At 39.3% G+C, this 27,817-nt stretch overlaps 5 protein-coding genes across 5 annotated transcripts; 2 read left to right on the top strand and 3 right to left on the bottom strand.

Moving 5' to 3' along the window:
- Positions 1-812: 812 nt before the first annotated feature.
- On the bottom strand, positions 813-6,653 carry LOC145896812 (cilia- and flagella-associated protein 58-like). Its single transcript, XM_082985129.1, has 17 exons — positions 6,501-6,653; positions 6,210-6,363; positions 5,759-5,931; positions 5,509-5,665; positions 5,034-5,228; positions 4,682-4,819; positions 4,338-4,497; positions 4,140-4,234; positions 3,764-3,943; positions 3,442-3,603; positions 3,106-3,252; positions 2,906-3,046; positions 2,479-2,702; positions 2,118-2,271; positions 1,854-2,036; positions 1,309-1,442; positions 813-1,054 (listed from the first exon to the last, which is right to left on the bottom strand). The coding sequence occupies exons 1-17, from the start codon at positions 6,599-6,601 to the stop codon at positions 934-936; spliced, it is 2,619 nt and encodes an 872-aa protein (XP_082841255.1). The 5' UTR covers positions 6,602-6,653; the 3' UTR covers positions 813-933.
- Positions 6,654-7,860: 1,207 nt separating this feature from the next.
- LOC145889009 (protein SLC31A2-like) lies at positions 7,861-9,913 on the bottom strand. Its single transcript, XM_082979888.1, has 5 exons — positions 9,799-9,913; positions 9,291-9,409; positions 8,576-8,695; positions 8,214-8,393; positions 7,861-7,962 (listed from the first exon to the last, which is right to left on the bottom strand). The coding sequence occupies exons 1-5, from the start codon at positions 9,911-9,913 to the stop codon at positions 7,861-7,863; spliced, it is 636 nt and encodes a 211-aa protein (XP_082836014.1).
- Positions 9,914-11,302: 1,389 nt separating this feature from the next.
- On the top strand, positions 11,303-17,405 carry LOC145901709 (molybdenum cofactor sulfurase-like). The gene is made up of 16 exons (XM_082989477.1): positions 11,303-11,430; positions 11,580-11,725; positions 11,804-11,925; positions 12,124-12,222; positions 12,281-12,379; positions 12,449-12,555; positions 12,924-13,055; positions 13,292-13,424; positions 13,611-13,733; positions 13,957-14,091; positions 14,421-14,556; positions 14,814-14,951; positions 15,133-15,249; positions 15,535-15,689; positions 15,798-15,899; positions 16,297-17,405. The coding sequence occupies exons 1-16, from the start codon at positions 11,358-11,360 to the stop codon at positions 16,898-16,900; spliced, it is 2,421 nt and encodes an 806-aa protein (XP_082845603.1). The 5' UTR covers positions 11,303-11,357; the 3' UTR covers positions 16,901-17,405.
- A 258-nt stretch (positions 17,406-17,663) lies between these two features.
- On the bottom strand, positions 17,664-24,494 carry LOC145889004 (uncharacterized). Its single transcript, XM_082979876.1, has 14 exons — positions 24,407-24,494; positions 23,810-23,896; positions 23,010-23,173; positions 22,733-22,936; positions 22,389-22,621; positions 22,050-22,168; positions 20,477-21,901; positions 20,164-20,301; positions 19,700-19,846; positions 19,077-19,305; positions 18,733-18,919; positions 18,410-18,667; positions 17,984-18,185; positions 17,664-17,803 (listed from the first exon to the last, which is right to left on the bottom strand). Exons 1-14 carry the CDS (start codon positions 24,492-24,494, stop codon positions 17,664-17,666), a joined length of 3,621 nt encoding a protein of 1,206 aa, XP_082836002.1.
- A 1,638-nt stretch (positions 24,495-26,132) lies between these two features.
- Positions 26,133-27,817, top strand: LOC145912121 (uncharacterized). The gene is made up of 3 exons (XM_082999540.1): positions 26,133-26,396; positions 26,821-26,926; positions 27,173-27,817. The coding sequence occupies exons 1-3, from the start codon at positions 26,225-26,227 to the stop codon at positions 27,327-27,329; spliced, it is 435 nt and encodes a 144-aa protein (XP_082855666.1). The 5' UTR covers positions 26,133-26,224; the 3' UTR covers positions 27,330-27,817.

Here is a 27,817-nt window from a genome sequence, read left to right as displayed (position 1 = left end):
TTTAATACATTGCGATATATATATTTTCTGAACTACTTACTTTCCTGATTTTACTTGTTATCAAATTATTTGCAGATATTTTTGGGTTATTTGCTGATGCTTATTGCAATGTCGTACAATGTGTGGCTCTTTGTGTCTCTCGTACTCGGCGCCGGTGTGGGTCACCTAGTGGCTGTGGCTGTTTACGCTTCTCCGAAAGAGGTTACAGAATCATCAACTCGTCTGATCAGTCCAGAAGTCCAGGAAACAAAATACGTAAGATCAAACTTGCTTTTCTTGACAATTCACGGGCCTGGGGATACCGCTTGCCCTTTTAACAGCTCGGTGACTCTTGCAGAAGGCGACGCTGAACCGCAAAGGAGAAGAATACAGGGAAACCATAAGCTCTGAATTCGGGTCATACGACAACGCCGCCAGTTCGACAAATAACTGAAAAAGATCTCTGGACAATTTATTCTATGCATTTTGCGCAACGTTAATTTGAACACTTGTATTTTTTGTTTTATTTGTGTTTGTTTGTTTGATCCTTTCCAGCTAAACGCGTTTAATTGTTAGTCCAGCCTATAATTCATTTCGGTAGTATATTGGACTCTGGTGTAGATTTGTGAGCTCATGCATTTACCCAAACTTCTCGTAGTTCTTTTGTCTTTCTTGCTTATACGCTCATGCAATTGTGCCAAAAACTAATACAAAGTTTTGCATCGGATAGTTTATGAAACAATTTGGTTTATATTTTAAATACCTGCACGTCATATCTTTCTACTTCAAAAATAACATCTATCGTCACATGTGTCAGAAGACAAACATAAAACATAGAAAGTTTATTTATTTTAATTCAAAAACACAGATAAGCCAGTTTGTTTTAACAGTACCTAAAAGCGACAAATATACGATAGACTTTTTTAAGCAAAACAGCAAGGACGGAAGAGCAGATTAGGCCGCAGCCTTTGGCGGGGATTTCAGGTTGAAGCCACCGCCAGTAAAACGAGGCCCGTCCGATCTTTGCGGTTGAATCGACGGCGCCCCTGCCTGTGCCAAGGTCCTATCCCGATCCCTGAAACAATTGATTAATCAACATAAGCAATAAAGTCAATCATGCTTTTATGGTGAATTGCAGACACAGTCACTGGTTTCGACATAAAAGGTCTCAACAGTGCAAGGTGTGATTTACAACGATCTTGTCAGCTAAACAGCCGGATTAATAAGCAGTAAGTGGTATGAATGGTTGTGGAATTGATGAGATCGACAGCAATGTTATTGATTTACAAACAAAACGGTAATTTTTGCGGCAAACGAATGTGTTCTTACTTTTGCTGTTGTTCCTTTTTCTTGTGTAGGAAGTATTTCTTCTTGACATCCTGCAGTTCTCTCGCCAACCGTTCGATCTCATATTTATATTCAGACGACTGGGATTCGTACATGTTCAATTCCGATGCTAATCTCTGTTAAAGCAGTGAAATAGTCGCATTAACGATACAGTAGTATTATCAGTAAAATACCCTTACACTTTCAAGTGAAAGAGGCATAGCAATCAGGGGAGTTAAGATATTTTGGAGTTATATAAATAAGCATTAAGCCAATAATATCAATTCCGTGAGCTGTATATGTACCAAGTACTGTCGAGACGTTATAGATCAAAACAGTAGCCATCTGTATGCAGCTCACAGAGTTTACTTTGGAATCGTTCAAAATAATTTTTTCATGAGATTTGATGGCATTGGAAAGCAACCATATTACCGGTGTCACTCCCTGCAGATAACTTAACACGCAGATATTCACGCATTTATGATGTAAACTACTAAATGACAATAACGTGATGGACAATTTTTGAAACCATAGCCACTTATATGTACCTTCATTTGCTTGGTTTTTCCTCTCAAAGTCTCTTGGTAAATGCGTAGCTGTTCCGCTACCTCTGGTCCTGGCTGTCGAGCCAAGATATGTTTCAGCTCCATGTAAAGCTTTTCCTTCTCCTGTATAAGAAGTTCCTTCTCAACAACTTCTTCAGTTTTTTGGATCAACCTCTTTTGCAAAGCCTACAAAAGAAACCAATGTATCGAAAAAATGATGGACTCCTAGCTGTGTAAGAAGTTATTCTATTCCCAATGTATTTGTACCTGCACTTTTTGTATCATCTCGTAAGCACTCGGGTCGGATCCCTCCAGCTTTCTCCATCTGTGGATGTTCATCGGATTCTCGAGTTCCTCTTCAAGTGCTTTGCATCTTGTCCGCTCTCGGAGTAGCTCCCGCTGTGTGTGATATACCTCACGACTACAAACAAATTTAAACTCCGTTTCACCACATGACAAAAAAGTAGAACAAGCTGAAAGTTTTTAGAACTTAAAAACAAGAGATTTATAGCTTGAAAACGAAACGTGCAATATTATTGGAAAGTGATATGATTTGTAATGCAAGATATTATACAAGATTAGCATTGCATCAAGAAGACAAACACCGCAACCCCTTATTTAGGCTTACCGCAAGTCTTCAACGCTAGCAACACTCTTAGTGAGGGTCGTTTTTTCTCTCCTGAGCTTCCTGATTTCCAGCTTGAGGATACGAATGTCCTCCAACCGCTGCCGGTATTGTATCTCTCCCTTATTCAGGGTGGATTGCTGTATCTTGATTTTCTCGTACAGGAGAGCCAGTTCGTCATTGCGTCGCACCAATTGTGTTCCCAGGATGTCACGCTCGCTGATTACCTACGTCACAATGGGCTTTGTAACGTTTTCTGTATTGGTTTGAATCTATGCATTGTCACAGAATATACTAAAATCTTAGGTTTTATAGTCGCATGAATCGGACATGAAGGAATAAAGCAGAAAACAAAAGTCAAATTGTGAAAATTATCATTGAAAAATTTACGTAACATAAAAAAAATAACATGTCAACCCCAAAAGTTTACCTGGTCAAGTTCCTTCATCTGTCTTTTTCTCTCAGCATCCGACTCGCGAATGACCTGCTGTAGCTTGGCAACTTCCTTCTCCATCTGCTCCAACTGAGTCTTGCTCTCTGCCGCTTGCTGCTTCATTCGTTGAAGTTCGGCCTTGGAACAGATACGTTGAAAATATAAGTCAAAAGAAAAGAGCACAAAAAAACTGTTACTTTCAGCGCTTCTTTTTCTTTCTCCACTCTAGTGTGGTCAAGGTTGACCTTAACCAAAGCTGCTTCCTTAGTGGTTATTTCTTCTTTAAGCTGGTCGATCTGGTGGTTCATGATCTTCAGCTTCCTCTTCATCTCTGTTATTTCATCCTTAAACCACAAGTCAAAATATAAGTTTCGTAAATACAGCAAATTGTCAAAAAAAGAGTAATTACTATGCAGGTAATTGAGTGAAATGTGAACACTATCTACAAACTGTTGTTTTTTAAGACCACAATACAACTGGCAGAAGACTATTCAAAAAGTTTGAATTGTGATTTGGACAAATAACCACATTACCTGTGCTTCAATAAGATTCTTGCTGTACAAATTCCTATCAGACCTGACTGCTTCGTACAGATTTTGCTGTTGTTTAAGTTTAGTCTCTGCCTCTGCAATCTTCTTTTTGTAGTCAAATATTTGCATTTCACGCACTTTTACATCTTCCATGTGTTGCAGCACCTAAAACCAAAACAATGTGTAAAATCAGTAAACTAGGGTGCTGTATTTAATGCCCCAAATTTTTGATACGTTATTAAATTGATTTGCTTAACACAATGTAACCCTTTAAAGCTTCACCAAGCAGCGTATTTCAGACAACCAAATCAAATACAACAGTTACCTTTTGGGTAAGGTCAGAAGCTTCATTGATGTATCGATCTCTCTCCTTTTCCAGCTGATAAATGATCTTTCTCTGCTTCTGGGCCTCATCTTTGTAGTTTTGAATCTCTTGTTCAAGGTTTTTCTTGCTTTGCTCATGGAGACGAACCAAGTTCAACTGTTTCTGAGTTGCATTGGCTGCCTGGTAGACAAATGCTAAAGGGTTAGCGAAGTCTAGTTTATTTATTTAAAGCAGATGAGAAAAATTGTGATAAGGCAACTGTTTATACATATGCTCAGTTTAAATTATGACAGGTTTCAAAACAGGCAAATGTAGTGATGGCAGTGTGACAATACATTATCAACTGGTCCACAGTTGCAATTGTGGCTGTAAATACCTTGAGGCAATTCTTGTTCAGGATATCTCTTTCTCTGACAAGTTCGTCCATTGTTTTGCGATCAACCTCAGCCTGTTTCTTCATTGCATCGAGTTCTGCAAAAATAATATAAATCGGTTCAAAACTAAATGGAATACAGAAAAACCTTTTCAAAATCAAAGTTGCAAAATACTTCACACAGGTTTCACATGGACAAACCTCGCTCCAATCCACTGATTTGTCCCCTCAATGTTTCTTTTTGTCCCTCAACATCAGCTTTACTTTCCTCGACTAGTTGCAGGCGCCTCTGTATGGTTTCACGAAGTTTTGTAAGCCTGGTTGTCTCCTGTCGCATTTGATTAATTTCATCCTCTCTGGCCTGAAAGAAAATGTAATTACATAGAGTTAAAAATTTAACAATATAGCAATGTCTGAAATAGGAAAGAATATGTCATTAAAAGTGACAAAGATGGTTGTTTACTTGCATTATGACAAACTTTGGTGACTCTGCAAGTAATTTTTTGGTAAAATTGGTAGGTTTTACCATGTGAGATGTAAACAACCTTAAGTTCTGCAGCTTTATTTTGGTTATCGGTTGCAAGTGAGTCAGCAGCATCAATCTGGTTTTGGTAATCTTGTTGAAGTTTGGTCAAGCGAGAGTTTGTCAACTCCAGGTCACGAACTGCTTTTTCATGAAGAATCTGAAAATCGGCAATAAAGAACATTGTGATATGATATAAGGATTCATGTGTAATGGACAATTGTATAAACAAACAAAAATCTTGCATATATATAATGTACACATTTGTGGCTGGTAGTGCTTGCAAATTGAAACGGTAAGATTCAAAGTACACAGTGGATTTTTGAAGAAGTTATTTAGGTTTTAATTTAAAATTTGCAAATAAAGATTCTTACCCTTTGTTCCTTGAGTTGTTGTTCAAGGCGAATGTTGTCATCTTTGTTTCTTTGTAGTTGACTCTGCAAGGACTTGATCTCTCCAGCTCTGCCCTCCAGCTCCTTTTTCTCAGAGGCAAGCTCCTTATCCATCTTTTCTCGCTTCCTTGTTTCCCTCTGAACCTCATTCTGTTTCATCTGGATGTCTTGTTGTAGCTGCACAAATCCAAAAAAGGAATGATAAAGTATTGTCAAATTTTGGAAGCACGTTTTTTTCAACCTTACTTTGTATCAATTTTTTCTAAACTACAAAGTTTATGCAGAAAAAAAATTATAGTATCGTATGGCTAGATTTTTCACAACAATAAAAGTTGCGTTTCTAAAGTTCAATTAAATATACTCATATTATACAAGTTAAAATAATATTAATGAAATGTGAAATACAAAAACAGCTTTGAAGCAAGGTACAAACTTGATTCAAAAACAATGAAGTTACCTCAGCTATCTTAACTTCCGCATTTTCTCTATCTGATTCAGCTTTAAGTTGTGCTGCAGAAGCAGCGGTCAATTTGTCTCTCATGTTGGCAATTTCACTCAACAGATCATCTCGCTCCTTTGTTACTTCCTCTTTAATTTTGATGAGCTCGTTGACACTAAAGAGATTATAATAAAATGCAGTATACTACACTTTAGCTAATACTGTCACAACCAATTTTTTTACATGAAACATAACATTATATGTATACCTGTGTTCTTGGCCCATTGAGAGTCCAGCACCCTGTTCTACAAGTTTGGTGAGATTAGCAATTTCCATTTTCAGACTTTGAATTGTTTCCCGTGCTCTCGTCTCACGCTCTGTTGCTGCATCAACCATTTTCCAAGCTTTTTCCAATTCCTGCTTGAGTTGCTGAATTGTAGCCTATCACAACAAACACTGTTAAACATAGTAAACAACAGTAAACAAGGCATTGGTTGTCTTCAGCAGTGTTTCCCATCCCAATGCTCGAGTTGACAGAACTTGCAAAATGAGGTTTTTAAAAAACTAGGGTTTGTTTTAAAAAGGTCTATAGTACAAAGGATCTTCCATTTTTTATGCAAAACTGGCGAGAAAGCAAAATCAGCAGAGAATACATCAATAATGAAAACCATGTAGATTTTTAGGAACTTCACTGCTAAGAAAGTATACAAAACAGCAACCTGGTCATCCTGGGAAAGTTTTAGTGCTTGAGCTACTTTAGATGAATTGGTAACAATTTCAGCATTCAGCTCACGACATTTGCTCATCAGACGTTTCTCGCTTTCATGGGACTTCTTCAAAGCTTTATGGAGTTTTTCATATTCAAGACGAAACCTATTAAATGTATATAACAGTTTTGGTGAAGACAGCAGAGATACAATGGTTGCCAATGTTGGAGAATATGAGTAAGTTGAGCATATGACGACATATTATGAAGACATATACACATTTTCGCATATATGACAACTTGCCTTTCCAGAGTTTTGTCCCCCATAAGCTCGCTGACCACATCTTGAAAATCTTTTTCCAACGCCTGAAAGGCATCTTCTTCAAATGCAGGCTTTTCTGACATTGCATTAGTCTATGTTTTCAGCCTTTAATTTAAATAAATATGCGTGAAAGTAACAAACATACGAAAACAAATTCAGACCAGACATTTACAAAGTAAATTTTTGTTGTTATGCCAACAGTCAACCGTTAGGTGTCGGGCTGATTGAAAGGTTTTTTCAAAATGGGGAAAAAAAACTAAACTTAATGGCCGATATATGAATGCTTTAGCCTCATATTTCTCAACATAGGAACTACGCAAAAAAGTTGTTCATAAAATGTTCCAAATTTTTGAAAAAATCACAATATTATTGAAATAACTCTAAAAGGTTGTCTCAAGTTAAAATATCTTCCGGTAAAATATTAGAAACAGTTGTTTTCACGTTTGCCAAAAAATTTTGACAGCTGTGCTTGGTTAATCATACATAGTTGGATTCAATTCAGTTTGTACCTTTCTCAACAGCATGCTAGAAAATGTTAACTAAACAAATGTGGACCAAAAGTCTGTACATTTCAGTTAATGTCGTTTTTTTCCCACGTCATTAGTCAGGTTTTAGTAATATTTCATGCAATGGCATGATTGGCAGGATCGCCCCACTGCGCAGGTCCTTGCTTGGCGATCACAGCTAACGTATCGCGATCATGAGGTTTGCAGGCTTGGCAGCCCAGGCATTGCAGCCTAGCTGGATCAGCCAGAGATCCCCTGCGTATATGTGAAGGTTGTTTGGCAAGTTGTGCGCTTGCGCACCAGTGTACCTTGGCCACAATATACCCCGTGAAACCACTGAGCTTCTGTAGTTAGCCCAGAGTCGTGAGTTCAAACCTCACCCGGAGCTTGATTTTTCAAATCTTGCTCCGACTTGTCAGGAAAAAGTGGCTGATCCAGCTAGGCTGCAATGCCTGGTCTGCCAAGCCTGCAAACCTCATAGGTTTTATAGTCATTTTAAATTAGAATTGATATACTGTAGAGTGTTCCAGCACACCAATCACTTTTTATCACACCCTTTAATAGTAAACGAAAGGACGACTTGATTTATAGAGAGTGAAAAATGTTCGTGAACACAGCACATGACTTAAGTTATCATATCAGCAAGCTTCGATAATCCATAATCGCATAATCAACTAAGTTTTTCTTTAGCCTCACGTGTAACTAAAACAGCGGCTTCAACCCCGTAACAATGACATAAAACTATATATGTGCGTTTATTACATTTGCATGAAAATAAGAAAAAAACATTGTTGTACTTTTTTAAAAAGTGATCAATTGTTTTGAATGATTGTAGTTTAGTTTTTAATTGTGTTGCCAGCATTGTCATAAGATCCAAATTCGGAACTGGAAGTCGAAGTTTCCTCGTATTGTCTTGAACTTTCGGGTTTGGTTGGATCCTATAAACAACAACAAGATTGGTCTCTCCCATCCAAATTTTTAGTATATTCTTTTGTTGTAAGCTACGTCTGATGAAGGCACCAGGTTGTATCAAAACCCCAAAAGTAATTTGAGCAAAATGGAGTTTTACTATATTTAAACTTGCTAATAAATGTTGCGAGCGAAACACTTTGACCTTAATCTGTCCAATTTGTTGTTAAGTACACATAACTGAAATCACAAAAATGTTGGTAGCAATAGAAGGTCTTACGCTTTTCTTCTCCTTGACACGAGTTGTGATGAGCTGTGACTTTGACGCCTTATTTTCGTCGGGCTTAGTATAAATACCACCTGCCACTAGGTGTCCCAATCCAGCGCCAAGAATGACGGAGATGAAGAGCCACACGTTAAATGTCATTACGATCAGCATGAGTAAGTAAGCCACGAATATCTGAAAAACTTTTATATAGATCAAAATGTAATATGTGTTCTTACATCAACGTATATGTTCTTTGATTAAGTTTCAGTTTCCTTTATCAAAAGAGTTCAATTTAGTTAAACATCCTTTCCGTACGAATAAAAGTGTAACGTGAGCAAATACATTTAAATTGCATTAAAACGCCAATTTCCAACCTGTATCATATGCAGAATGCTCTGGAAAAGGTGGGCGAGCCAAAACTTTGGCGAAGTTGGCGGAGAACATCCACTTGTATCTTCGTTGTCGTGGCAACAATCGGATGTAGAAGGTGAAACCTGGTGTTTATACCGAGTTAATCTTACTTTACATACACACTTTCTCTAAACAAGGTACTGACACGAGACGTGTTTACTGTATACGTACTTTGAACCTGCCTCGCCATGTATTGTATTTGCTTTGTAAATACGAACAAGTCAACGTACGAAAAACATATCCTGAAATGAACCCGACTTTGACAAAACATGTTTTGGGGCATATGATCTCTATTGAACCAATTTTACTTTTTTTTATTTTAAATCACTTTGTATTTGATAATTTACAGTGTTCCACTGAAATAGCATGTTGCAAAATAATTTTTTCCACTAATCCACTTAGGTGACCCAAGGAACAGTACGGATCTATGAAGGTAATGTTGAATTTTGGCGATATTGGTGACAGAATAGTTTACATTTGTTCGTGATCAAAACGAAAAGAGCCTCTCAATCAAAAACATCCGGCCACCAAACCATTGCTTGCGGGTTGCGTATGCGTGACAAGCTCGCACTGTTACATATACTTTTCCACCGAATTGTTTGCGTTTGCGGGATCACCCAGGGCCGCAATTTTTATTTGTTCAGGCGTTAATTTCACTCGCCAACAAACAGATTTTACTTGGGTGGAAACGCGGCGAGATTGTCGAGTCATCTTGTTCGCCCAGAGTTGCCGAAAATTCTTCAGAATCTCGTAAATCATCGCGATGCCGGCGACGCCAAAGCAGGAACCGATCAGTTCTGCACAATATGGCGTAGATACTTGGTATTGTTAGCTAATCATTGTGTTATGTTTTTATTATAAAATTGTAATCTCGAAAAAACACATACTGCATGAAAGCATTAAAGTCGCTGTCATAAATAATTTCATCACAAAAAGTATAACCTGTGTAACGTTTTAAGGTGATGTAGTAAATGTATATTATGCAGTAAAGCTGTCAAGTTTGGGTTGTTTTAACTTTACTATCTTTAACATTGTTTAAAAAGAACAATTTTGAATGGACCCATTGACAAACACAAGTTGCGGGCGAAGAACTGCTGGTTTACATAATTTTTCATAGTTTTACTTTTATCTGTCATGTATTGTTGTTAACCTATGAAAAAAGTGCTTTAAACGTCACAACACTTACTTCCTTGGTTGTCTATTTTCCATCCGTCAAACACAACAGTAAAGGGCATCATAAAGTTAAAGTACATCATCATCATGCTTGATGACGAGTTGCCCATATCCATATCCATTCCCATATCCATGTTGTCCTTGTCATATACACATTCAATCGAAAGTTATGATTTAATTTGGATTCTTCTAGTCACAGCGAACAACAAAGATCAGTCACTTTGTCTAAAAAATCACGCACTCCCCTTTAACGACTGTGTTTACAAAGTTATGAGAGGTTGCTGACGTGACCAAAGCAATTTTACTTTACTCCTGTGCACGGCGGCTATACCTGGTTTAGTTAAAAGTGCATAATTATTCCAGTCTGTATCGACAGGTAACATTACGCTTTTGAACATGCTTCTGGCGTAAATCATTTGTATCTAAGTAAAACCTCTTGTCCATCTTTTCGCTTGAACAATAGAAATGCGAATCCCAGCAGTTATGTGGATGATTTTGTAAATGTTTAACGAAGTTGTTGCGCACTTTGTGGGTGCGTTTAATTTCTCTTTTCGGTGGCACAATACAAATGACATTCAAAATGATCTCTTTTACAACCACGATTTCATCAAAAAAATCGGGGTGTTTACAAACAACAACTCTCCAAATGTATTGATGCCAGGTTAATTATTTCTCTAAACATGACAATCGCATGAAACTAATAGACGTTTTACGCCTGTTAACAGTCGCCAAATACGTGACCCTATTAATTTACAATAAGTAATTAATCAAGTTTAACAAAAACAATTTTCTGAGCTGCTGCAATTTACTCGCACACGTGTACTTTGTTGGATCAAAACAGTAAATGTGCAGCAATTTATTGGCATTCGAGGATATTTTATTAAGTGACGCATATTCATATGAAGGCATTCATGCGTTTGAATACGCAGTCAAGCATGCAAATATATTCTAAGGTTCAAGATTGATTCATCTTTCCGGTGATTTCCCGAAATGAAGTTGAACAATTTAAGTTTGAGTTCAATGTTTTAAATTAGGCAAGAAGCGCTTTTCTCCTAACCTTCAACCTTCAACGCAATAGTTTTCATGCAAACCGATTCCACATACACCTTGATCTCTATTTATCCTATGTTGTTATCTCTTTTCAGACCCTGTAAAGTAAAATAGCTGTGGCTGTTACGTAACTGCAAACAGAAAAAAATTATGGTGTTATATAACTGACGCTTCGGGCTCTTGCATAACATGCTAATTTTCTGCAATACATTGCCTTTGGGCGTCTAAGATTCTTTTTACTCAAACTTGTGTATCAATTTAGTGATCTGTAACAACGTTTTTGTCAGAGAGTTGTTACAGGTGATAAGGATGGCTTTGATCTATGTGTAAACCTTCAGTTCTTGGGTGCATGATTTTAGTTTCTTTGACTTTTTTGCCCAAGAAATTTTGCCATGTGTTTTAAAGTTTTTATGATGTTTTAATGTATATCACTTGAAAGTAGTTTTAGCTGAAACTTCATATTTTGCAGGGTAATCTAGATGCTTTTGCATAAGTTGCTGTTTGTACAAGTTATATTGCGTTATGCCGTCTGCCACGAAAAAATATCCAGGGAATTTAAACTCTGTCAGGGAAAAGCAATTTTCTAGACTGAAAGGTATGCAACTTTTATTTTTCAAAGTAAAAAGTGTGTGAATATATTGGTTTAATCGAAAAAAAAATTTGCAATTTTCAGTAGAAGGGTATAAATACATTACATCAATTGGTTTACAACTTGGTGCAATGTAAGTTATTTCTTTGGCTTAGATAGTCTCTATTTTGACCATGCTGGAAGCACTTTGTTTGCCTCAAGTCAGCTGCAAAGCTTCAATAAAGATCTACAGGAAAATCTCTATGGCAATCCACACAGTGGTAACCCAAGTAGCGACATTACAAGGGCCATTGTACTACAGGTAGAATAATTGTCAACGTTAATTTGGCAGGGCATTTCTAATATTCACATTAAAACTCATCGCTTTTTTGGTGTTCAGGTCAGAAGCAGAGTCCTGGCACATTTTAATGTGACTCTTGATGATTATGATGTTGTGTTTTGTTCTGGTTGTACTGATGCAGTGAAGATGGTGGGCCAGTACCTTCCTTGGAATGAAGGCAAGTTACATTTAAACCTTTTGCAAAATTACATGTAAAAATATAAGTTACAATGTAAAATTGATTTATTTTCAATGGCAGAAGTAATACCATACTGATCCAGCTTAGTCGTACCGCCTTGGCTGCGAAGCCTGTGAACCTTATTTTAAATGAGTGATCTTTCCCAAACAGTATTGACCTATATTATGTCATGTGCAGAAAGCTCTTTTGTTTACCTTGAAGACAATCACACCTCTATTGTTGGTGTTCGGGAGCTGGCTTATGACAAAGGTGCAAGTTGCTTCTGTTTTTCTCCACCAAAGTAAGTTGTAAAAATATCACTGTAATACCAAACATTCACTTAAACGCATGTCTTGCAGGGTTCAACCTGAAAATTCTGCCAAGAATGTATTTACCTTTTCCCATTACAACCTTACAAGTGTAAAATGCAATGTTAAGTGTGTCAAAGATGGTGGGAAGTAAGTCTTATGATGGTATATATAATAATCTTCTTTCATGTTTGGGGTCAAAGTATTGTGGTTTTGTAGATCAGTAAATTTGTTTGCTTTTCCTGCACAAAGCAACTTCTCTGGATGCCGTTACCCACTGGAGTGGATTGGCCATGTTCAAAGCAATGGAGTATCGCAACTTACTGGTAACATGCATACACTTTGTAATATAGGGAATATGTAGTTGCATTTACTAACAAAAGTTTGTAGAATTTTGTGACAAATATTGTATATTTTATGTAATCTTAAATATTACATTTTAATTGTCACATACTTGACAGCAATGCCTACAGTTATAAAATTATATATTAGCAACATATTTTTCTTCAAACACTCAAGCAAGCACACTAGCCTTAGTTTTTTTATTTTAAGTCACAAATTGTTGCATGTTTTATTTTGATATAGCTGTATTTGTTGTCGTTTACCCCCTCTCCACAAAACTGTCCATGACTTTTAGATCCAGTGCATTTTTGTGCTTTGGCTACAGTGTTTATGTTTGCATCTTTATGAACAGAGGCACGGCCAAAGTCGTGGTCCGTTTTGTTGGACGCCGCTGGTTTTGTTTCCACGTCCAACCTCGACCTCAAAACCTACCAGGCAGATTTTGTGTGCTTATCGTTTTACAAAATGTTCGGTTTTCCAACAGGTATGAAACAATTTTTCTTTAAAAAATTTTTTTTATCATTAGCTAACTATCGCTGGACACATTCGATCTGTGAATTATGTGTAAACTGGTTGTAACTGATAGCAGTACTAAAACAATGTTTTATAAACACTATTCCTCAAATAGTTTCATTTTTACCGCTGCTCTGTAACATTTGTGCACAAAACCGCGTGTACTTATCTCCTGACATGCTTTATATCTTAGCTATCGTTATGCAGGGCTTGGGGCGTTGTTGGTTAAAAAAGGTGCTGGAAAGCTTTTAACGGAAAAGAAATATTTTGGCGGTGGAACGGCAAACGGTTATTTAGCTCAAAGCGATTACTACATTCCTCGTGAGGAACTGCATGAAAGGTGAAATTTGGTAAATAGAAAAGGAAGCTAACTACCTGTAATTTAATTGTCGGTTGTTAAAAATCAAATACTAAGCTGAGAAACAATTTCCCGTTATAGGCAATGCATGGAATAATTTGGTTGTTTTTAATTTTTCTTGGTTGCTTGCTTTGTAAAAGCCGTTGTATCCCAGTAACGCATTTTTAGGTTGGAAGATGGCAGTTCAAACTTTCTTGATATCATTGCCTTAAAATATGGTTTCGATGCACTGAGCAAGATTTGTGGCTCCATGATCTCAGTTTCACAACATACGTTTGCCCTCACACAAAGGTTAGTTTTCAGCTTGCTTTCTTAATGCTTGAAAGGCGCTTCGTTATCAAGAAGACTAAAGTTGTCTTAGGTTCCGTTTTTAAGTTTCATGAAAAGACCGACATGCTTCTATTGAACCTCCAGTAACAACCTTTCTTGACAAACCTTACAAACGCTTGCATATGTAGTATTAGAATCCGTCAGTAACTACCGAACCAATAAAGTGCTGTGTGTTTTGTTGCAGACTGTACCGGTCGTTTCAGAATCTCTGCCACGCAAACGGTAAACCACTTATCAAGGTTTACAGTCACACAGACTTCAATTCTTGCGTTACCCAGGGCCCCATTGTGGCCTTCAATGTGATGCGCGACGATGACAGGTGACGTCAGCTTGTCAAATCAATTAGCAAAAATATTTATATTTCAACGAGTGTTTTTGATTCATGCAATTGAGTTTTACCTGCTGTTATTGAATAAAAATATGTGGCAAATTAAAATTTACAAGGATATAAAAATTTAATTTTAGGCGAAATTTGATTTTACCGATCTCACCAATATTTAGGTATTTTTATTTATTACCTAACTTACATTCCGTCTGGTTAAAGGAGTGGTGTTTCCGTATGGGACCGTACAGACCATTTCAAATTGTTGTTTTGAACACTAGATATTGTACCAACGACAATTTATATCGGATTTGTTTTATCCACAGTTTCATTGGATTCAATCACGTGGTTCACTTAGCGTCGTCCCGCAACATTCACCTGCGCGCAGGTTGTTTTTGCAATGTGGGGGCATGTAGCGCACACCTGGAAATCGATTCCCAACGCCTGAAACACGTGTACGAGGTATCCTGTGTGACGTCATATTATGTCTCATTGACCCTTGCCGATAACTCCGCTCTGGAATTTTGTCCGAGCAAGTTTACCGCAAGCCTGTTTTTAACCTGTCTGGCCAATAGAATACGTCTTGTAAGACAGGAAATTGAAAAATTGCTGGTCACGCAGCAGCCAATTAAGAGCTCAACGTGCTTTATAGTTCCAAATTAGTGCATCCAAGTTGTTATGTTACAATCTAATATGGGTCACATTTTTTGTCACTGCAGAGTGGTCATGTTTGTGGCGATAGCGTTGATTTGGTGGACGGTTATCCCGTCGGTGCGGTTCGCGCTTCTGTTGGTTATATGTCAACAGATGATGATGTTGACAAGCTGGTTTCTTTCCTTCGTGAATGTTTTATACAGGTAAGGTGCACATTTGTTTCGGGTCGTATGATAAAATATGCTATTTTTGATAAACCGGACAAGTCAACGTATTCAAAACATACGAATGCATACACATGCCTAAATATAAAATCACAGTACATGGCGTTACAATATTACTTTGAACACACAAATCAAAGACTTTTCGCAATGTATGTTACAGTCACCGGTTACCGAAGTGTTTTACGATACTGTATCTGACATGGAACCTGCGAAGTCGGATGCTGTTGTGTTAGAGAAAATCACTCTTTATCCCGTCAAGTCGTGCCAGGGAATGGACGTAAGTGAATTTATTTCGCTTTAAATGTTAAAATATTTTGGACACTTTTCATCTACTGGGCATGTCATTATTTTGCGACTTAAAAACCGTCGACGTGCCAACAATTTTTTTTAAAAAGGAAATTAACAGCGTGCCATATTTGCAAACGTTAGATATTTTAATAACAAGCTCACGGTTAAGAATCAGGATTTTCCGTTGACCACAACATAGTTAAAATGATAGCTGACCAACTACATGTGCGTAACGATTATTTTGCAACGATTGTTCTTCAATCGCGGTTTATAGGTAGACGAGTGGGAAATAAGCGACACTGGTTTAAAGTATGATCGAAACTGGATGATAGTGAACGAGTACGGAGTATGTCTAACGCTAAAAAGACACACCAAACTTACAATGATTTACCCCCACGTTGACCTGGAAAGATCTGTGCTTGTCCTGAGGTAGGGTCAGCGGTTAGGCTTAACGAATGCTGCAACAAATACGTTTAGGCAATTACGTTAAAAGCTCAAATTCTGCCAACAAGTTTTTGCTGTGTTTGCATTCCGCAGCGCCGACGGTTTTGACAGCATCGAAGTTCCGCTCGACTGCCCACGCAGTGGTTCCGATCACGTGACCGCGGATTTCTGTCATACGAGAGTGTGCGGGGACAGGTACAAATATTTCTTTCAACGGGTTAAATGGAAACTGTTACTGGTTAACTATGCGGTGATCCCATTGAATGTACGAAATGACGCCAAAGTGCGAGCATGATGCCGAGTAGAATTCCCGAAACAGGTTAATTATTCACAAACTCTCAGAAATTCCAGCATCATGTCATACACATTTGCACCAGCTGTAGTTTTTCGATGTAAATTTAATGTGAAAGTTCGATATGAGGCTTCAGTAGGGACGTGACTTTCACACAACCACAAGATTTATCGAGTCTGAATCAAAATACCGTAATTTTACTCTGAAAATCGTCGGTGGGATAAAGTCCATCATCTGTAGGTTTGCAATGTATGTTTTACCCGGAAAAAATTACAAAAAATTTGTTGTTTATTTGTGCAGAATTGTTGGCATAGACTGCGGTTGTGAGGCCTCTGACTGGCTATCCAACGTCATCGGTGAAAGTGCCTCTCTTGTGCGCAAACTGCCGGACTCCTGTCGGGCAAGCAAGCGTAAACCGCCCACGAACGGACACACCACATCCGATGGTCACCATCTGGCCCTAACCAACGAAGCGCAGTATCTGCTACTGTCACGTGCCAGTCTCGATCACGTGTTTAACGCAATGGAGCAGAGCGGGAGCGCCGAAATTGTGGATGTCGACTCCATAGCCGCCCGATTCAGGGCCAACTTCATCGTATCGGGATCGGCGCCTTTCGACGAGGAATCGTGGAAACGTTTAAAAATTGAAACGGATGGTAGCGAATGCCAGTTTGAATTCGCGGGTCTTTGCAACCGTTGCAGTATGGTGTGCATTGACCAGAGGACCGGCCAGAGGAGCATTGAACCACTCAGAACTCTCGGCACCCTTCCACCGTCCATGTTCGTCAAAGACGAAGTGGAAAAGATCCCTTCCAAGCGGCGAAACCACTTTGGCGCGTATTTGCATTCGCCCGCTTGTAATTTTCGCGTAAAAACAGGCAGTCGCGTCATTCCGGAGGTGTAACAATGTATTGTCGGGTTGTCACCGGGACTTTGTGCTTTTTGGCAGGGTTTGCTTTGTAGGTGTGCCGTCAAACTGTTGTGACACAGGTTAAGTGTTTGTCGTTATTAGCGAATATGTTATATTTCATTGGAAAATAGCTGCATTTTCACAAGTTTATGGATTGGCGTGGTCGTGTTTGGGTTGGTAATCTTCGTGTAAATTATTAGTTAGTGTGTCTTTGAACGGAGGTTTTAAGATTTGTTCGTTGTCACTGCTACATAGTTAATTTCCTATCACTATGCTGTTTTACAAATTGTGGAGCTTTGCCGCAATCTACGTTTTCGTTTTAAGTGCCTTTATATCAATGCAAGCCAATTGTTGTGGTGGTGTGACGTTTTTATTATTATGTACACAAATTTTTATCTAATTAGCGCTATATCGTATCCTTCTGATAGGGTGCGTGTAAATGTGAAGAAAACAGCATATTTTATCGGCAGCCGTTGTGCGCAATAAACAGTATATCCCACTTTCGCAGCAATTATTTCCGAGGATTGTTAGAGTCCATGCGCGACATCAAATGACTGGTGGGCACGTGACATGGGGGTTTCCAACTGGTTTTGAGAAAAATTTCACTTACTGATTCTCAACCGTTTCGGTAAGAATTTTGGGAAGAATTTTCATCAATATGCTCGTCACCGCTTATTTGTGCATTTTATTTATCCGCCGTTGAAATACACATATTGCTGTACGATACAACAGCTAAAGGAAACACAAAGAAATGATGTCAGGATATCCTGTAAGACGAACTGGCGACCGACGATCGTCGCACAAAGAATACAACACAAACTGAAGCGGCGGCGGTTATGAAAATAAACAGGGCTATGACCGCGTATTTCATGATGGCTGGCGACATGATAGAGTAATCTGAAACAAAAATGTTCGTTGTCTGTGTATCGAAGGTAAAAACTCACGTATTGACACTATAGCTTTTGATTGGGATTGAAATGTTTTGTCGAGGAAACACAGGTTTTTTTTCTCACTGAAGAGTTTTACAATAGCGCTACTGCAGTACGCATCAGTAAGTAGTACCCACGACCCACTTACCATGCTCTGGGGAACTTTCTGGACTTTCGTCGATCAAATCAACCTCGTGTTCTTCGTGGTCGGTGTAGTTGAGCATAGAAATAGTAGTTCGCGCATCAAACACGTAGAAAGGACCAATAATGACCGGTTCGCTAGGAGAATTGGATCTTCTTTTTCGTCTGCTCCTGACACACCTCTGCACTTGCGATCCACGAGGACAGGGCTGAAAAAATGTTTCAAGAATGACTGATTTAAAAAAACAGCATGTGGGTACATTAAGACGTTTTTGACTTTTTTTTTATTAAAAATTGATTTTGTTTCAAATTGCCACATAAACAAGACCCGAACAATGTTTTAAGCATGGAAACGATTAATGCCGCCACCGTTACTATCATAAAAGCTTACATCAGGCCGAAAGAGGAACAATGTATTAAACTATTGATTTACCAAAAGGTCTTTGGCGGCACACATCCGCAGATCGGCGTGAAGGAAGAAGCGACTCTTGCACACTCCTAACCTCATCGCCTTAAACGACAAGCAGATGACGTCATCAATTCCGCTACGACCGAGCGAGAATTTTACGTTGGAAACATCCGGTCTGGTTGAAGTGCATCCGCCGCTCACGAGCTCAAGGCCAGGTGTGTTTGGTGAAGGAAACTCCTCACAGGAGATGCGTAGACGAGAGATGGTTGCGTGCATTGCGGCCTAATGAGAAATAGTAGTCGTGATAACTCATGCTGTGCAGCCAAGGTTAACCAGAGTACACTAACTCTGTTGTCAAAGTTTCCCAAGCGTTTTGAACTGATCATGACGTGAATAATTTCACCCACAGTGTACACAGCTTCCCGATCTATCGACAACCCTGACGGACATGTGGTCGGACAGGCAGAAGTTTTGCACAGACTGACTTGTGGCTTGAAACGTATTTCCTCGGAGATTGTGGGCATTTCCGCCAAACTGAAAAAAAGCATTCATACCAAAATATGTAAATTGATTTCAATCAATACAGCAATTAACGAACAGGCAAACACTTTTTCGGAACGTTTTTATAATGTAGTGCGAATCCACACAAAGCCGGATTTCTTTAATACAAACAAAAGGAACTGCAACTAACACAGGTCGCAGAGAAGTGACGAAAGTTAAATCTCCACCGTAGACGCATTCGAATGATGCAATCGGCACCGGCATGTCCAAGCTGTAGCCCTGGAGGCCGTTGGGAAGCAGGTTCATCCAGACTTCGCCAGACACAGCATCCGTGGATCCGCTTCTCTGTCTTTTAACGTTAGCGCACCCCGTTGGAAGATTCATGGTGATGCGATAATCGCCATTGATGGTTTGGGTGGCTATAATATGAACAATCGAATTAAGTTTTGTTTTGTTGTTGAGGCAGGTCCTCGTCAAAGGATTAAAACATTATTTTCTCCCCAATCTCGTTTGACAGAACTGGTCAATGTTGTGATTTGGTGAAGAGAGATTGAATTGAATCAGTTTTACTGACGAAAAATGTTTTCCAAAGTTAGCAGATATGGGTTCTTTAATATAAAATGTTAAACATAGCTCTGCCAATCAGGAGAATCACCTGGAGTCGGGATAAGCTCACAAAACTCGGAAAAACTTAAATATCAACAGTGGTGAACTTAAAACTTTGTTGCGTCGGGAGGAGTCGTGTAAAAATGCCTTGCTTAAACTGGTTGAGCGCTACAAAACTTTCTTAATTTTTCTTATTACAACACTTACCGGAACATCCGGGAGCGGGGTTTACAGAATCCAAACTTCCAACGAACATCTCCATCCTACTGTTACCACTACGTGCCTTCACTTTTGCGAAACCCTCTGGAACACGAACTGTAATAGACTGTGGAAGGCAGTCTAAACTGGGTGGACCTAAATGGATCATAAATATCACATCACACGCATGGTCAATTAAGGATATAGGTACATTCATTTCATTTTATTTCAAAACAAAGGTCAGTAAAATTTTGGTTATTGCGTATTAGCGCGTGTGTGTAAGGGTTTTAATTATTGTTTACTGGCCAACGATTTGATGTAAATTGTATATTCACAAATCAGTGTAAATACATATGTCCCATTAATAGTAAGTTCCGATAATTTGACGATGATAGTTCTTGATAAAACAATAACGTTTACATTGAAAATAAAGAGAAGCGTTAACATGATAAAGATACGTGTCCAAAACTTACTGATTTCACAGTTTTTTCCGATAAACCCTAGCGATCCTTTGCAAACGTAACCACCAGAATGACGACAGGATTCCGTGCAAAGGCAACCGTTCAAGCACGGGTTTGGGAGACACGGGTTTCTGGGGTTGTTACTTCCAGCTGAATTCGAAAACCCAAGTTGATGAAACCAAAGCACAGCCCATTGGTAACGGTAAGCTAAATATTTACTTTAGTTGAACAACAATTCAAAATATTACCTACAGCTTAATGATACTAAACGTTATAATTCATAAACATAACCGCAATAATCCAATCTAGTTTTACAAAAACTTACCACTCTCGCAGTTTTGTCCAGTGTAGTCACTTGTACATTGACATCTGGGGTTGGTTCCCTGCGTCGCTATGCATGTCCCACCATTGTAACATGGGTATGATTGACAAGGGCAAACGTCACAGTTTTGCCCAGTGCACTGCTCTGTGCACTGGCATGCGTAATGTCCACCCGGTAGGTTCTGACACGTACCACCGTTGGCGCAGACAAGTGGATGGATCACACAGTATGGTAAGCATCTTTCACATCTCTGGCCATAACAGAGCTTCGTGCAATTGCAATAGCTGGGCCCAAATCCCGATGAAATACAATTACCGCCATGCTGACATACCACCCCTGTACAAGAACTATTGCAATGTTCACATGTCGTCCCTGAACATCCATGGGTGCACAGACACACAAACCCTCCTTGGGGATATCGCAAGCTCATCGGAATATTCTCACATACAGCTCCATTTTTACACAAACTTGCATCCCGGTCGCACGGCAAAAGGCACGTGTCACATGTGCGACCGCTACAGTGAGGTTGGCATTGACATGCAAAGTCGTTATTCACGTTCTGACACGTGCCACCGTTTCGGCATGCTTGTGGGTTGCTTTCACAGTACACGTAAACCTCGCACAGAGGACCGGAGTAGTTTGGTTTGCACATGCAACCGAAAGTGTTCGGCGGTCGGTCGACACATGTACCCCCATTCAAACAGGGCGAAGGCCGGGTTGCGCAATAACTGCACTGCTGACAGTTCGGACCGGAGCAGCCCTGGGGACATGCGCACACAAACCCGCCGGAGGGAAGGTCTTGGCAAATGTGACCAAGAGGACAAGGTGTGCTTGGCATATTGCACGTGCCGCCACTGCAGGTCTCACAGTGCCTTCCAACGCAGTTAGCTGGACACAAGCATTTGTACGTCAGACCCGTGCTGTTGCAGGTTGCCCCGTTCTGACACACACCCGGATTTATGGTGCAGTAGGGAAGGCAGTTTTCGCATAAACTTCCGTTGCAATTTGTCGGGCACTGACAGCGACCAGACGCAACGGCCAAGGTACAAGTGCCACCGTTCTGACACGTGCAATTCGAGCATTTAGCACCGTTGAAAGGAAACACACATGTACATGAAGTTTGATGCGTATTAATGTCGTGAGAACAAGCTCCTTGGTTTAGGCAGTAGTTGGTCAATACACAAGGATCTTCATGCTCACAACGATTACCATAATATCCTGTTGCACACATGCAAGTGGTCACTGGCACGGATCTGTTGGTTTGACATGTGCCACCGTTTAGGCATGCATTCGGTACCGCTTCGCAGTGATCAACGAACTGGCAAAACTCTCCGTACCGGCCTGGTTTAGTGCAAGTACAGACGATAATTTTGTCGACTGGGTTGTGACATGTTTCGCCGTGACATGGGTTTGCCTGGATACAATAATCTGCAAACCAGTAGCGAATGTTAAGTTTTTTTCAAGTATACTTTGTGCCGTTTTAAGCTGCTGATAAAGGCGATGTGATTAAAGCTCTTTCCATACTGGGTTTTTGTAAAATATAATGAACCTTCCAAATACAAGAACAATAACATACCAGTCCTATTGCATGTCAATCCCTGAAAGCCAACGTCACATTTGCACTGAAAACGTTTGGGCGACATGCAGGTACCGTTCACGCACGGGTTTGGAATACACTGGTCACACCCTCCGTGGCTACAAGAGACGACGAATAGTTAAGGTAAAACGTATTTTTTTGATCGAATATAACAAGGGTTTTGTTGCATGTTGTCTTACTAAAATATACCTTTTACTTATAACAATATAAACCTGTTTTGTCCAAAAAACAGTTTTTCTAAAGTGAGACTTGTAATATTTTGTCGACAAAGTTTCCTATATTGCCGCAGTTAAAGCTTAAAAAATTAAAGCAACTCACTAATCTATTAGAGCCATGTTCATGGAGTTGCTGCTGGCCATTTCCGTCGAAACGGCGAACTCAATGTAGTCGGTAAAACCCTGGATCACCAACGACATGAGCAGGTCCCTCGACAATCTCGCTTCTCCCACTGCAGCTACGTATACCACCAAATCGGAATTCTCTACTTTATTTCTTGCATTGATGAAAAGGAGATCGCTCTGTACTCTGGTAAACGTGATCAGAACAAGAATCTGGAAAGCCGGGGATAAATCTAAACCACGCATTTGTAGCATCCACTTGAAGTTAAAAGTTATTCGCTTAAATGAGTACTAAGCTCACCATCTCAACATTAAATTGTTTACCTTAGTGGCGCCATTGTCGACCACTCCGTTTTGACTTGTAAAAATCTTTTCCGCAGCGTACGTGAGAGCTTCTGCTGTGTTAAAACGGTTCCCGGACACCCGAGGCAATTGTTGCCTGAATATTTGCTGTAAAGCTGAGTGACTTGTTCCCTCGTTAAAGTTGGAAATCACTTCAGTTTTGTTCACATAACGAGCAAGTGCCACCTTAACAGCGGACAATATGCCACACAGTTAGATTTCTATGGTCAACATGAACGCCGTGTTTACGATGACTTACCCGTGTTTTGTCAGCATCTAATTCGAAAGCACGAGTCAAATGAAATGCGTAATCAACAGTGTTGAAGAAATCTTGGTGATTGCCTCCTGCTACACCTCCATTGGTGGACATCGACGTGTCCATCAAAATTGCGATGTTCAACAGCTTATCAGCAGCCACACAATCTATACCAGCATGTTATATGAAAGTTAATAATACCACCACGCATGATGCGTTTCCAGAGCAGTGAGCGCCAAGAGGAGAAAACCGCAAAGGCAGACAGGAAATAATCGGGAAGAGACAACGTGCTTGGATTGGCGCTTTACCACAGTCAAATTGTTTAGTTGTTGGTTGGTTCGCTATCGTTGGTTTCAAATACATTTGGTTTAAAGTTGTTTGGCAGTTTATGGGAGTCAGAGGAGTGTTTATAAACCACCAAGCATGATGTGTTTCCACTCAAATAACCAATACAATTCGTTTGTAACTTACAGTACTGTACTTAAGGCGTCTTCACCAAAGCACATAACCAGTGGCGAAAATCAAAACTATTGTTATGTTGATTCAAACACGGGTTTGACCACACGCGAAGTATACTTATAACTATACTTATAACCAGTGGTGGGATTCAGCCGGTTCGCACCGGTTCTACATAGAACCGTCTCACGAAATTTTTGAGATCAGCGAACCGGTTAGCATTACTGGCTACTGTCAATGGATTTTTGTAACAAAACTGGCTGAAAAATATGACTTTTGTGATAGAACCGGCTGACAAAAAATTTGAATCCCACCACTGCTCATAACTATAATGACAAACGACTTACAATTTTTATCAATTTCGAGTTGATCAATTTGCTTTCGGTACAACGATCGCCTTTCAACAACATCGATCATTTGTCCCTGGGAGATCTCTGTGACAGAAACGACGATTGTTAGTTTAAGTTCAATATTTGCTGGAAAACATGACTTCGGAATACAAATAAACATTCCTTACTGGTGGCTAGAGTATACTTCAAGATATCAATTTAAATTTAAGTTCTTATATTATGAGTGCCGTCATGTAACTTACTTTTTTCGGTGCCCAGCAGAAAAATCAGCACGAACGGCAAAAACCTTTAAAAGAACATACCACTTTTTTGCAAGTCAGTAAACACTTTATGCGCTTTTAACAGATTTGTCCAAAACATGTTCATTTGGACTTCGTAGGATTCAGGTTGTTTTAAATATAGTCTGTGTGCGCGTATCGTTGTTGTACGTTTATCAGTGTTATAGGTCACACTATGAAACTCAAATGCTGCTTACCAAGAATCCATCGCACAATGTTGTCAAGTTGTTTCTTTTCCGGCGCAGACACGAAAACTTTTCCAAGGAAGCCCAAAATAAGAAAGGAAATGCAAAGTACAAAAACACCGTAAACTTACCACAAACAACCTTAACGCACAGGCGCAAAAAGGAACTGATTTCGTGGTCCTGAAGCCCTGTGTCGGTAAGTGAAGGAATGTAAGCCATCGGTACAATTAACCTGAAATAACCGCGCCTGCCTGAAGGATGCATGGATGTTTGATTGGAGTGTGTTGGCGTTCTAGAAGAAGCTTTTCATGCTTACTTGGAATCAAGTATAGTGATGTGCCCGTTGGTGATCTTCCTGCTCAAATTCCTTGCAGACGTTAACAATTTATTTTTAGCACAAATATTTTTTATTCGCTATGAGGCAATGTCGATACGAAAAGAATTGTCATCAGAGCAATACAGACGACGGAGCAGGCTCATTAAAGACCCTGTTAAATTAGACGACAGTAGATTTGTTCGTTTTTATCAAGTTTTTGAACCACTTTTCAATAAACTAATTGGTCGATGCTAAAACGGACGTTACTTAAGCTGCAGTTTGAGTGGGAGAAGTGAAAAAAAATGACGATACCATCGGAATGTAGACTTACCCCAAGAATTTATATGTAGACATGCGACAAATACTCACCTACCGATGGACATATCAGAACCATGTGTAACTGACATGGTCTGAGCAAAACTGAAACAACCGCGCCCGTCATTCTACGCGTATATAAAGCGTCATTTGATGGACAGGTCCGGTATGAATAACGAAAAGCAGTTAGTGAAACATGACTTACAGAACGATTTTTTTCCCTTTAGTCCTGTTAAGAGTGGGGGAAGTGTGTCATTCACCGATACGTAGGGTAAAGTTTTTCGAGCGTGGACGAGTGATCATGTTTAGCCTAAAATGATGTTGCGGCAAGTAACATGGGCTAAGTGTGTTACGTTTTGCCAATGTTGATTTGCATTTGGATTGCCACAAGACTAGGTTCAAAAGAAAGCAAAAAAGATTACAGGTCATCGTGTAAAAAATATGTTGTGTTTTGCTCGCCTGTGTATCTAAGTCTCTGTTGTGATAAGGAGGAAAGGAGGAAAGATGAGTGTACTGCTTCTTGAAACCTATTTTTATTTAATTATTATTACATACATTGTGTACTGTGTTATTTGGTGTTCGCACGCGTTTTGTTCCCTTTTGCTTTGTGATCTGTTTTTATATTTTACTGGTAACCAACTGCACGTTGCAAAATTGAAAAAAAATCAAAATGATTTGAGCTGCCATCATTTACCGCAGAAATCTACCGGGTGATCGTAAGCACGGATTATGTGGTGTCAGGAAATTATACGCGACTTCCCATTGGTAGTTATGTGATAAATTATCAGAAGTAGCTCATGGCAGCGATAGTGCAGTATTTGTCACCTTCAGTTGCCTCAGTGCACTCACTTGTTGTTTTACTGTTAGCTTATGGATTCCATGGAAAGTTATTATCCATGTGACCTTAAATACGTTGAGGCGTATCCAATCTACAGTTTGCTGATAATGTACCTTGTGTGTGGATTCACACAAAAGCAATTTGGAAAGGATGCTGTCAATAGTTCAGTGTGATACACTGATGATAATCACAGGTTGAAATTGCACCAGCAGTGCTTTACATAGCTTCAAAAGGGTTAAAAGTTCGATGTCCTAAGTTTATCACAGGTAAAATGTCAACTCTGACGTAGTAGCCTTATCAAATAGACTCACAGGTTTTATATATGCAAGTTGTAGATAAGGTTCTGTCAGTTTTCGTTTTAAACACTTGGGAGTCATTCCTCAGGTGTAATATTATGTAGTGCTGTATTGATTTTGTAAAACACAACGCGAAACAAACCTGTACGTTTGTCAAAAAGGCGATTTCATAAAAGCAATTGACATGACGATGACGAAGAACAATCTTTCGCGGACACTGGTCTTTATTCTCCTTGGAACAACATTGTGCGAGGCAGTACGTTGTTACGAGGGATCCCAAAGTGAAAAGTCATCCCAAGTCAAACAAATAAACTGCACAGCTTCTCAGTGTGTCACGGCAACATTTAACTATCCAGGTATGGGCTCTGTTTATTCAACTTTGAAACTTTATGTTGTTATAAGACTTATGTTACCAAATAACACTTTCTAGGTGTTTTTGAATGCATTTCAAGATATTTCAAGAAGTAAAATAAGTCGTAGTTGTTAGAAAATTACAAATTAGTTGATAAAAACCTAAAGTGTGTATGTCTTGAAAGTGTAAAAAAATTAGGGAATATCTATAACAGAACTCTAATAATATGTTCGTTGTGTGCATAGTGTTTCCCCCCAACCGGTCCGATAAACCGAACCGAACGTAACTTAAATGTTGAAATTCCCTCCATTCTTCATCTGACGAAGCATTAGCAAATGATAGATTTGATATTTGTCAAGTGGGTTTCCCCATCATACTGCTTGCTTTAAACCAGCATGAGCTAAGAATGCGTTTGTTTTTTACCGCAGGTTTGCCCGAAACGTTTTACAGTTTCAAGTGTGGCCCAGCCAACTGCACCAATATCCAAGCGAACTGTAATACCTACGTCGTCGGCTCATTAAATTTACAAGCTCTGTAAGTGTTCAACCTTGTCGGAACCAATTTATTTCGGGTATTGTGTACGACCACAAATCTAATACGGCTAGGAAGCATTGTTACTGATGCATGGTTGCTGTGTACCATGTTTAGGATAACGTGTAGTTAAAGTCTGGGTATGTTTCCTTCATATCTTTGTAATTGATGAACTTCTGTTGATGCCTCTACGGAAGAAATCGCAAATCCAAGTAGTTTTTGTCAAAGGTTAACATACCATTATCACAGAAACTGTCAAGTGACTTGCTGCAAGGGCGAGCTTTGCAACTACGTGGCGCCACCGACCACCGCCCCTGCTACAACTAGTCATGCAGAACGGCTGCAACTTCGTCCTGTCAAATGGATCACTTGTTTACTTACTTTGTTGCGACATTTCCTGGTTTAATCAGGTGACGTCTCAGATAAATTCACCAAAGTACAACCTGCATTAAATGTTATTGATCTTATGCTATTCATTCTAAGCAAGAAAGACAATGCGTAACAAGTTATGAGGTAGAATTTGAACTCAAGTGCAACATTCGCACGTTTATACCAAAGAATGCCTTTCTCCACCTTTGAAGCCAATGGCTTCACTGAGGGAAATATTTCTGTCCGGTGTATTTTCTCCTTTATTCCAGCATGAGTATTTACTGATTTTTGTATTATGTAACTAGTACCCCAGCTTATTAATGAAAAATATGTTATGCATGTTTTTTGTAGTCATTCATGTTTACAGAAAATGGCAATTCTGACGACACTGTCCAAGATTTGTTTTTCTGTTCGCTTACACTCGTGGTTGAAATTGATTACTGTAAAGTTAACACTGTCGTTTATACTAAAACTCGTAACGCATACCTTTGATGATTATGCCTTCGTCTTTTTTCATTTTAAGTC

The sequence above is a fragment of the Ascidia mentula genome, chromosome 1 (assembly GCF_947561715.1).
Source record: "Ascidia mentula chromosome 1, kaAscMent1.1, whole genome shotgun sequence".
Taxonomy (NCBI): Eukaryota; Metazoa; Chordata; class Ascidiacea; order Phlebobranchia; family Ascidiidae; genus Ascidia; species Ascidia mentula.
Note: the sequence above shows the minus strand (reverse complement) of the source record. Positions and strands in the feature narration are given on the sequence as shown.

Excerpts from the sequence above, each read along its gene's own strand:
- LOC145896812 (XM_082985129.1), bottom strand. The coding sequence starts at position 6,601 with ATGTCAGAAAAGCCTGCATTTGAAGAAGATGCCTTTCAGGCGTTGGAA. Across the intron at positions 3,047-3,105 it reads AAGAAAAAGAAGCGCTGAAA|GCCGAACTTCAACGAATGAA; the intron begins GTAACAGTTTTT and ends ATCTGTTCCAAG. Across the intron at positions 2,272-2,478 it reads GCTAGCGTTGAAGACTTGCG|TCGTGAGGTATATCACACAC; the intron begins GTAAGCCTAAAT and ends ATTTGTTTGTAG.
- LOC145889009 (XM_082979888.1), bottom strand. The coding sequence starts at position 9,913 with ATGGGAATGGATATGGATATGGGCAACTCGTCATCAAGCATGATGATG. Across the intron at positions 8,696-9,290 it reads CTCGCCGCGTTTCCACCCAA|GTTTCACCTTCTACATCCGA; the intron begins GTAAAATCTGTT and ends TATAAACACCAG. Across the intron at positions 7,963-8,213 it reads GTGTCAAGGAGAAGAAAAGC|GATCCAACCAAACCCGAAAG; the intron begins GTAAGACCTTCT and ends TGTTGTTTATAG.
- LOC145901709 (XM_082989477.1), top strand. The coding sequence starts at position 11,358 with ATGCCGTCTGCCACGAAAAAATATCCAGGGAATTTAAACTCTGTCAGG. Across the intron at positions 11,726-11,803 it reads CAAGGGCCATTGTACTACAG|GTCAGAAGCAGAGTCCTGGC; the intron begins GTAGAATAATTG and ends TTTGGTGTTCAG. Across the intron at positions 15,900-16,296 it reads ACGAGAGTGTGCGGGGACAG|AATTGTTGGCATAGACTGCG; the intron begins GTACAAATATTT and ends TTATTTGTGCAG.
- LOC145889004 (XM_082979876.1), bottom strand. The coding sequence starts at position 24,494 with ATGGCTTACATTCCTTCACTTACCGACACAGGGCTTCAGGACCACGAA. Across the intron at positions 22,169-22,388 it reads AACATGGCTCTAATAGATTA|CCACGGAGGGTGTGACCAGT; the intron begins GTGAGTTGCTTT and ends CGTCTCTTGTAG. Across the intron at positions 20,302-20,476 it reads TGGACAAAACTGCGAGAGTG|CTGGAAGTAACAACCCCAGA; the intron begins GTAAGTTTTTGT and ends TTTCGAATTCAG.
- LOC145912121 (XM_082999540.1), top strand. The coding sequence starts at position 26,225 with ATGACGATGACGAAGAACAATCTTTCGCGGACACTGGTCTTTATTCTC. Across the intron at positions 26,397-26,820 it reads GGCAACATTTAACTATCCAG|GTTTGCCCGAAACGTTTTAC; the intron begins GTATGGGCTCTG and ends TTTTTACCGCAG. Across the intron at positions 26,927-27,172 it reads TCATTAAATTTACAAGCTCT|AAACTGTCAAGTGACTTGCT; the intron begins GTAAGTGTTCAA and ends CCATTATCACAG.